General features: G+C 44.3%; 2 protein-coding genes across 2 annotated transcripts; both read right to left on the minus strand.

Moving 5' to 3' along the window:
• Window positions 1-975: 975 nt before the first annotated feature.
• LOC124459897 lies at window positions 976-1,744 on the minus strand. Its single transcript, XM_047009677.1, has 2 exons — window positions 1,691-1,744; window positions 976-1,629 (listed from the first exon to the last, which is right to left on the minus strand). The coding sequence occupies exons 1-2, from the start codon at window positions 1,742-1,744 to the stop codon at window positions 976-978; spliced, it is 708 nt and encodes a 235-aa protein (XP_046865633.1).
• A 6,177-nt stretch (window positions 1,745-7,921) lies between these two features.
• Window positions 7,922-8,734, minus strand: LOC124459898. Its single transcript, XM_047009678.1, has one exon. It carries the CDS (start codon window positions 8,732-8,734, stop codon window positions 7,922-7,924), a length of 813 nt encoding a protein of 270 aa, XP_046865634.1.
• Window positions 8,735-10,506: the final 1,772 nt, after the last annotated feature.

Here is a 10,506-nt window from a genome sequence, read left to right on the forward strand (position 1 = left end):
GAGTTGACCACCATTTCCACCTCTGACATGGCGGTAAAAAGACTTTAATCTGAGAATTTTCGACTTGGTGTTATACGGTATAACACGGTTTTGATGGAACGCACTAAGCTCTCCCAGGCTTCTCCCATGTGAGGAGCTGACGGTGGGTTGAAGTACCACGATATTTCCTGCTGCGACAATTCTCTATATATTTCCTTTGGTGTACCTCGGCGCGATATATGAAGTCTTAAACCCATTAGGCATGAGTTTGTGGTTAGACTATGCACTATCTCAATGCTTATTGCTCGCATCGTGAGGCAGGTTATCAGCATGCCCATCTTTTCAATGATTTTCTTCCATCGATAACTGTTAGCGGTCCAAAATAATCAACTCCTACAAAGGCTCAATTCACACACAATACTCCATGGTCTTTCAAGAAGAGTTGTAACCTCCAGTCGCGCTCCAGTTACTGCTGACTGTAGCTCCAAGCGGAGTATCGAGAGCGGCTGCAACGGAGGCACCTTGGATTTGGTTGAAACGAGACTCAAAAGTATTTGGTTATTTTGTTCGATAGGGAAATACGCAACGGCAGAGTAGGCGGTCTTTTCCCGCATCGACGAATACGTGAAATTGAACTCGCCAGTCTTGTGCATGCCAATTTTTAAAATACCATCTCAGAATTTGCACGTCCTCTATCAAGGGGAAGAAGGACAGCCATGATTGCCACATATCCTGAAGATTGGGTGGTATTTCCTTATCCCAATCAATCTTCGATCGCGAAACTTGTTGGAGCAGTATTTTGAGATACATCACTATACAGGGTACAAAGCCCATGGGGTCAAAAACTGACATCAAAACTTGTAAAATTTCCCTTTTGGTTGATGCGTACAAACTTTAGTGCATAGGTGAAGGCATCTTGATGTGGGCTCCACCGCATGCCCAATATTTTGTATCTCTTCACTGTTAAAGAACTGTTTTTCGTCGTGGGTTGTTGTGTCACAAAGTGCAGCTAGTACCCGTTGATAACCACTTGCGCATATGGAAGCCTCCGCGTTCGTGGACTTCTCTAACTTCCTTCGCTAATGTAATGGCTTCTTCTTCCGAATGGCATGAATCGATGAAGTCGTCTACGTAGTGACTTCTCTGATTAGCTTTAGCTGCCGAAGGAAACTTATCTGCGTGTTTCTTAGCGTTCAGGTCGCGCACATAGTGCGCAAATGTCAACACATTTAATTGGAAAGTTTCCACGACGCCTGTTGTCCGATTTTGCCATAGGAATCGTTGTGCTTTAGCGTCTTCTTCTCTTACTGCTATTCGATGGAACATTTCGGCGATGTCACCGCTGACACCAATTGCTCTCATTCTAAAGTTATACATAATCTGCAGCAAGGGCACGAAAATATCGGGTCCCTTTAGAAGAAAGTCATTTGGGGCTACTCCCGATAATTGAGCTGCCGCGTCCCACACCAATCTGACCCTGTCAGGTCTATGTGGATTTCGTACGGTAAAAATGGGCAAGTACCATCCGTTTTCGGGTTTCTCCACGACTTCTTCCTCTAACTTTCTGGCATAGCCTTTGGCTATTAGTTTTTGTATTTCACCATGTAGCTCTTTTGCATGCTTAAGAGTGATCGTTTTGCTTCGGGCAGGCTATTTGGAAATACACGGGGGAAAGCAATCCCGTGGTGTTCATCCGCGAGCTGTAACTAACAGTGTCTTCCAGAATCTGTAGAGATCGCTCTTCATCTGGAGACTTGGTAAACATCGCCGGTGATTTTTCCTCCGTTAGCAAATGTTTTTTAACCATCTAATGCAAATTCAGATCGCATTGACACTGATGCAGGTTGAGTCCTCCATCAGATCGTCCAGATCCGCCAAATATAGTCCATCCTAGTCTCGTTTTTGCAGAAATTGGTTGCTGCCATTTTCCTTCGCGCACCTTTAGCGAAGCTATGAGATTCGGATTATTGCTGCCAATTATCATTTGAGGTATTGCGTTAATAAAGGTCAGGATAGGCAGGTTTTTTAGATGCGGATATCTCTGTCTTATCCTATCTGCTATCATTGTCTCGGCTGAAAGTCCAATGGACTTGGCTGTACAGACTCCATTTACTTTAAATAATTTATTGCCCTGTCCTTCTTTTGAGATTCCCAAGTTCAGCTGCTTGGATTCCGGCTCCTGCCGACTAACATCGCCAGTCCATCTAATGCATAGGCGATTGACGAAACTTTTCACTTCGAGCGCATCACCCAATTTTTCTTCTACAAGTGTTAGCCGTCATCCATAAAGGCGTAGATATCGACGGATTTTGAATTGGAGTACAAAGTGACTAGAACGATTCGAACAAAGCATTCTGGCTGGTTGGTTAGTGACCCACGAAAATTGTGTAGGGCGCTTTCCGTCACCTCCTTGTCAAGAAGACGATGATGTTTTGCTTTGCAGCCATTTATGTCGCAAGCTACGCGACTCCAGCAGGCTCCCTTTTGTTTTTGAGACACTGAGCACATAGGTTATTGTTATTTTTTTGGTTATTTATCGCGTTCCACCTGGCTTCCACTGACATCCGCAACAACTTTTCGCAAGACACTGGTTTGTGGTGTCCTTTGCATATCGCACAGAAGATGTGTTTATGGTTCTCTGTGGGCGCTGTGGTATGTGTATGCATCATTCCTCTATTGATTCTTCTCTTCTTGTCGCTTTCTAGTAATATGTTTGGCGTGGATACGCGACTTGCCGCTTCAGCCGACTGCTAGGTGATGTATGTTCGGGAAGGGTATGGATCTTGAATGTAGGGCCCAGTTAAGCATCATATCAGGTCCCATCTTCTCGATAAGCTCTTGCAATAACGTAGGGTTGTTTGGGTGCGCATCTAGATTGCTTGCCCAAATGGTAGCATATTATATATTTTTCACCGCAAGTGCAAACTCGATCAGCGGTTCTAGTTTGTCCTTTGGAGGAGGCAAATTTCGCACATTCTCCATCAATAGTTTTATTATGTGTTCTATTAAGTACTTATAACGTTCGGCAACGTTTCTGGGAACAGTAAGCTGTCTCGCACGGCTTCAAGTGCCCTACCTTTCAGACATCTCTGCAGGCGCATAGCGTTCTCCTCGTTGCTGTATCCACCGATCCGGGTGCTAGTTTCATAGGTGCTTATAAAGAGCGGCCATTCTCTTGGATCTCTTTAGAAGGCTGGTAATTCCCTCGGAATTGATTGTCGAGCAGCTACTTGTTGTTGTGTTATGCCATTGGTTTTGCATGGCATGCTCGGCGCTCTTATACTCGTCGCCTGTGGAGTGTTGATGGCACTATCATCCGTCATCATTATGTATCGGTTTATGCGGGCAGCATGTTATGGATGGTCATTCGCTTCTCCGTTTGACTGCACTCTCGGGTTAAGCATTACTTCATCTTCGACGTGCTGATCCTTGATACCTTGGTGGTTAACCTTGAAATGTGATTTAGCTTCGAGTTTATGTTCGCCTTCATCAGGCACGTGGCGACATGTCTCCATACATACATACAGGAACTCGAGGTGCTGTTTTTTGATCCGCAGCAGGTACAGTAGAATTGAGATGTACACCTGGAGCATTTGAGCATTTCCTGGTTGTCCGGCCCCTGGCATATACCACAGCTGCCATTCGTTGCCATGTCTATACGTAATTTTACGAGTGGTAGAATTTAAAATTGTTCTTTCCTTGGGATTTGTGTAAATTCCTCCTCTTTAGGTCTCCGTAGCTTTACTACACCGGAGGAAAGATGTGTTTATGGTTCTCTGTGGGCGCTGTAGTATGTGTATGCATCATTCCTCTATTGATTCTTCTCTTCTTGTCGCTTTCTAGTAATATGTTTGGCGTGGATACGCGACTTGCTGCTTCAGCCGACTGCTAGGTGATGTATGTTCGGGAAGGGTATGGATCTTGAATGTAGGGCCCAGTTAAGCATCATATCAGGTCCCATCTTCTCGATAAGCTCTTGCAATAACGTAGGGTTGTTTGGGTGCGCATCTAGATTGCTTGCCCAAATGGTAGCATATTATATATTTTTCACCGCAAATGCAAACTCGATCAGCGGTTCTAGTTTGTCCTTTGGAGGAGGCAAATTTCGCACATTCTCCATCAATAGTTTTATTATGTGTTCTATTAGTACTTACAACTACTATTAAGTAGTACAACGTTCGGCAACGTTTCTGGGAACAGTAAGCTGTCTCGCACGGCTTCAAGTGCCCTACCTTTCAGACATCTCTGCAGGCGCATAGCGTTCTCCTCGTTGCTGTATCCACCGATCCGGGTGCTAGTTTCATAGGTGCTTATAAAGAGCGTCCATTCTCTTGGATCTCTTTAGAAGGCTGGTAATTCCCTCGGAATTGATTGTCGAGCAGCTACTTGTTGTTGTGTTATGCCATTGGTTTTGCATGGCATGCTCGGCGCTCTTATACTCGTCGCCTGTGGAGTGTTGATGGCACTATCATCCGTCATCATTATGTATCGGTTTATGCGGGCAGCATGTTATGGATGGTCATTCGCTTCTCCGTTTGACTGCACTCTCGGGTTAAGCATTACTTCATCTTCGACGTGCTGATCCTTGATACCTTGGTGGTTAACCTTGAAATGTGATTTAGCTTCGAGTTTATGTTCGCCTTCATCAGGCACGTGGCGACATGTCTCCATACATACATACAGGAACTCGAGGTGCTGTTTTTTGATCCGCAGCAGGTACAGTAGAATTGAGATGTACACCTGGAGCATTTGAGCATTTCCTGGTTGTCCGGCCCCTGGCATATACCACAGCTGCCATTCGTTGCCATGTCTATACGTAATTTTACGAGTGGTAGAATTTAAAATTGTTCTTTCCTTGGGATTTGTGTAAATTCCTCCTCTTTAGGTCTCCGTAGCTTTACTACACCGGAGGAAAGATGTGTTTATGGTTCTCTGTGGGCGCTGTAGTATGTGTATGCATCATTCCTCTATTGATTCTTCTCTTCTTGTCGCTTTCTAGTAATATGTTTGGCGTGGATACGCGACTTGCTGCTTCAGCCGACTGCTAGGTGATGTATGTTCGGGAAGGGTATGGATCTTGAATGTAGGGCCCAGTTAAGCATCATATCAGGTCCCATCTTCTCGATAAGCTCTTGCAATAACGTAGGGTTGTTTGGGTGCGCATCTAGATTGCTTGCCCAAATGGTAGCATATTATATATTTTTCACCGCAAGTGCAAACTCGATCAGCGGTTCTAGTTTGTCCTTTGGAGGAGGCAAATTTCGCACATTCTCCATCAATAGTTTTATTATGTGTTCTATTAAGTACTTATAACGTTCGGCAACGTTTCTGGGAACAGTAAGCTGTCTCGCACGGCTTCAAGTGCCCTACCTTTCAGACATCTCTGCAGGCGCATAGCGTTCTCCTCGTTGCTGTATCCACCGATCCGGGTGCTAGTTTCATAGGTGCTTATAAAGAGCGTCCATTCTCTTGGATCTCTTTAGAAGGCTGGTAATTCCCTCGGAATTGATTGTCGAGCAGCTACTTGTTGTTGTGTTATGCCATTGGTTTTGCATGGCATGCTCGGCGCTCTTATACTCGTCGCCTGTGGAGTGTTGATGGCACTATCATCCGTCATCATTATGTATCGGTTTATGCGGGCAGCATGTTATGGATGGTCATTCGCTTCTCCGTTTGACTGCACTCTCGGGTTAAGCATTACTTCATCTTCGACGTGCTGATCCTTGTTACCTTGGTGGTTAACCTTGAAATGTGATTTAGTTTCGAGTTTATGTTCGCCTTCATCAGGCACGTGGCGACGTGTCTCCATACATACATACAGGAACTCGAGGTGGCACTGTTTTTTGATCCGCAGCAGGTACAGTAGAATTTAGATGTACACCTGGAGCATTTGAGCATTTCCTGGTTGTCCGGCCCCTGGCATATACCACAGCTTCCATTCGTTGCCATGTCTATACGTAATTTTACGAGTGGTAAAATTTAAAATTGTTCTTTCCTTGGGATTTGTGTAAATTCCTCCTCTTTAGGTCTCCGTAGCTTTACTACACCGGAGGAAATAAAGAATTTGCTCAAAATTCTTTACGAAAGAGTAAATTTAATTCCTCTTGGAAATTAAAGGCAATTTCTTATAGAATTTAAAAAGAATTGTTGCTCGTTCGACTAGTTAATCTAGCTCCGCCAGTGCCTTTGAAATGAAAAGTAATCCATTTAATCCTCAAGTAAGGTCAGCGTAAACTTTTTAATTCTGCAAGTAATTTCAGGTTATTTTACAAATTTCTTATAACTAATAATTGTACAATCTCATTTCACTTACTCTAGTCTTGGCCTCTTGGCTTCGAAAAAATCAATGCAGCTGCGTATTTTTCGCGCTTATATGTCTACTTATATATAATAAAGTACCGCAAGAGTAAGATGAGATAGAGAGTTTTAAAGTTTATAAAAAGCGTCATTCTGATTGTTCGCACAGAATTCTGTTTTGTGCTACAGTGGTACAAAGTTTATTTGCAGGCCCGAATTTCGGCAACATTCCCTTCTAATTGGCAAGCGAGCCACTGGAGCTTACTTCATCTTTTCCGACGTCGAGGACTGCTAACTTTACTGGTGGTCTGGAGAGGACACCTAGTTGTGTCTGTACCTTCGCCTGGCGGACTTGACCATCCGCTGCGGTGGTCACTTCGACCACTCGACCCTTTGTCCAGGTATTCCGCAGCTGGTTTTCGTCCACTATAAGTACGATGTTGCCTACTCCAATTGGTTTTACCTTTTTATGCCACTTGCTGTTTGGTAGCATCTCTTTGACCCAGCGTTTCCAAAATAGGTTGGCGGACATCTCACTCTGGCGGAGCGACCATTTATATTCAATTTGTTCAGGATCAGAAATCGGGTTTTCTCCATATGATGAGTCAAGCAACAAGTGATTTGGCGTAAGAGCTTCTTTATGTTCGTCGTCCAGGGACACGTATGTCAGGGGTTTGGAGTTGACCACCATTTCCACCTCTGACATGGCGGTAAAAAGACTTTAATCTGAGAATTTTCGACTTGGTGTTATACGGTATAACACGGTTTTGATGGAACGCACTAAGCTCTCCCAGGCTTCTCCCATGTGAGGAGCTGACGGTGGGTTGAAGTACCACGATATTTCCTGCTGCGACAATTCTCTATATATTTCCTTTGGTGTACCTCGGCGCGATATATGACGTCTTAAACCCATTTGTTTGTGGTTAGACTATGCACTATCTCAATGCTTATTGCTCGCATCGTGAGGCAGGTTATCAGCATGCCCATCTTTTCAATGATTTTCTTCCATCGATAACTGTTAGCGGTCCAAAATAATCAACTCCTACAAAGACTCAATTCACACACAATACTCCATGGTCTTTCAAGAAGAGTTGTAACCTCCAGTCGCGCTCCAGTTACTGCTGACTGTAGCTCCAAGCGGAGTGTCGAGAGCGGCTGCAACGGAGGCACCTTGGATTTGGTTGAAACGAGACTCAAAAGTATTTGGTTATTTTGTTCGATAGGGAAATACGCAACGGCAGAGTAGGCGGTCTTTTCCCGCATCGACGAATACGTGAAATTGAACTCGCCAGTCTTGTGCATGCCAATTTTTAAAATACCATCTCAGAATTTGCACGTCCTCTATCAAGGGGAAGAAGGACAGCCATGATTGCCACATATCCTGAAGATTGGGTGGTATTTCCTTATCCCAATCAATCTTCGATCGCGAAACTTGTTGGAGCAGTATTTTGAGATACATCACTATACAGGGTACAAAGCCCATGGGGTCAAAAACTGACATCAAAACTTGTAAAATTTCCCTTTTGGTTGATGCGTACAAACTTTAGTGCATAGGTGAAGGCATCTTAATGTGGGCTCCACCGCATGCCCAATATTTTGTATCTCTTCACTGTTAAAGAACTGTTTTTCGTCGTGGGTTGTTGTGTCACAAAGTGCAGCTAGTACCCGTTGATAACCACTTGCGCATATGGAAGCCTCCGCGTTCGTGGACTTCTCTAACTTCCTTCGCTAATGTAATGGCTTCTTCTTCCGAATGGCATGAATCGATGAAGTCGTCTACGTAGTGACTTCTCTGATTAGCTTTAGCTGCCGAAGGAAACTTATCTGCGTGTTTCTTAGCGTTCAGGTCGCGCACATAGTGCGCAAATGTCAACACATTTAATTGGAAAGTTTCCACGACGCCTGTTGTCCGATTTTGCCATAGGAATCGTTGTGCTTTAGCGTCTTCTTCTCTTACTGCTATTCGATGGAACATTTCGGCGATGTCACCGCTGACACCAATTGCTCTCATTCTAAAGTTATACATAATCTGCAGCAAGGGCACGAAAATATCGGGTCCCTTTAGAAGAAAGTCATTTGGGGCTACTCCCGATAATTGAGCTGCCGCGTCCCACACCAATCTGACCCTGTCAGGTTTATGTGGATTTCCTACGGTAAAAATTGGCAAGTACCATCCGTTTTCGGGTTTCTCCACGACTTCTTCCTCTTCTAACATTCTGGTATAGCCTTTGGCTATCAGTTTTAGTGTTTCACCATGTAGCTCATTTGCAAAAGAAGGGTCTGCTGCCATTTTCTTTTGCATGCTTAATAGTGATCGTTTTGCTTCGGGCAGGCTATTTGGAAATACACGGGGACCATCTTTCCAAAGCAATCCCGTGGTGTTCATCCGCGAGCTGTAACTAACAGTGTCTTCCAGAATCTGTAGAGATCGCTCTTCATGTGGAGACTTGGTAAACATCGCCGGTGATTTTTCCTCCGTTAGCAAATGTTTTTTAACCATCTAATGCAAATTCAGATCGCATTGACACTGATGCAGGTTGAGTCCTCCATCAGATCGTCCAGCTCCGCCAAATATAGTCCATCCTAGTCTCGTTTTTGCAGAAATTGGTTGCTGCCATTTTCCTTCGCGCACCTTTAGCGAAGCTATGAGATTCGGATTATTGCTGCCAATTATCATTTGAGGTATTGCGTTAATAAAGGTCAGGATAGGCAGGTTTTTTAGATGCGGATATCTCTGTCTTATCCTATCTGCTATCATTGTCTCGGCTGAAAGTCCAATGGACTTGGCTGTACAGACTCCATTTACTTTAAATAATTTATTGCCCTGTCCTTCTTTTGAGATTCTCAAGTTCAGCTGCTTGGATTCCGGATCCTGCCGACTAACATCGCCAGTCCATCTAATGCATAGGCGATTGACAAAACTTTTCACTTCGAGCGCATCACCCAATTTTTCTTCTACAAGTGTTAGCCGTCATCCATAAAGGCGTAGATATCGACGGATTTTGAATTGGAGTACAAAGTGACTAGAACGATTCGAACAAAGCATTCTGGCTGGTTGGTTAGTGACCCACGAAAATTGTGTAGGGCGCTTTCCGTCACCTCCTTGTCAAGAAGACGATGATGTTTTGCTTTGCAGCCATTTATGTCGCAAGCTACGCGACTCCAGCAGGCTCCCTTTTGTTTTTGAGACACTGAGCACATAGGTTATTGTTATTTTTTTGGTTATTTATCGCGTTCCACCTGGCTTCCACTGACATCCGCAACAACTTTTCGCAAGACACTGGTTTGTGGTGTCCTTTGCATATCGCACAGAAGATGTGTTTATGGTTCTCTGTGGGCGCTGTGGTATGTGTATGCATCATTCCTCTGTTGATTCTTCTCTTCTTGTCGCTTTCTAGTAATATGTTTGGCGTGGATACGCGACTTGCCGCTTCAGCCGACTGCTAGGTGATGTATGTTCGGGAAGGGTATGGATCTTGAATGTAGGGCCCAGTTAAACATCATATCAGGTCCCATCTTCTCGATAAGCTCTTGCAATAACGTAGGGTTGTTTAGGTGCGCATCTAGATTTCTTGCCCAAATGGTAGCATATTATATATTTTTCACCGCAAATGCAAACTCGATCAGCGGTTCTAGTTTGTCCTTTGGAGGAGGCAAATTTCGCACATTCTCCATCAATAGTTTTATTATGTGTTCTATTAAGTACTTATAACGTTCGGCAACGTTTCTGGGAACAGTAAGCTGTCTCGCACGGCTTCAAGTGCCCTACCTTTCAGACATCTCTGCAGGCGCATAGCGTTCTCCTCGTTGCTGTATCCACCGATCCGGGTGCTAGTTTCATAGGTGCTTATAAAGAGTGGCCATTCTCTTGGATCTCTTTAGAAGGCTGGTAATTCCCTCGGAATTGATTGTCGAGCAGCTACTTGTTGTTGTGTTATGCCATTCGTTTTGCATGGCATGCTCGGCGCTCTTATACTCGTCGCCTGTGGAGTGTTGATGGCACTATCATCCGTCATCATTATGTATCGGTTTATGCGGGCAGCATGTTATGGATGGTCATTCGCTTCTCCGTTTGACTGCACTCTCGGGTTAAGCATTACTTCATCTTCGACATGCTGATCCTTGTTACCTTGGTGGTTAATTTCAATGTGATTTAGTTTCGAGTTTATGTTCGCCTTCATCAGGCACGTGGCGACATGTCTCTATACATACATACAGGAACTCGAGGTG

This window comes from Drosophila willistoni, assembly GCF_018902025.1.
Source record: "Drosophila willistoni isolate 14030-0811.24 chromosome 2L unlocalized genomic scaffold, UCI_dwil_1.1 Seg168, whole genome shotgun sequence".
Classification (NCBI taxonomy): Eukaryota; Metazoa; Arthropoda; class Insecta; order Diptera; family Drosophilidae; genus Drosophila; species Drosophila willistoni.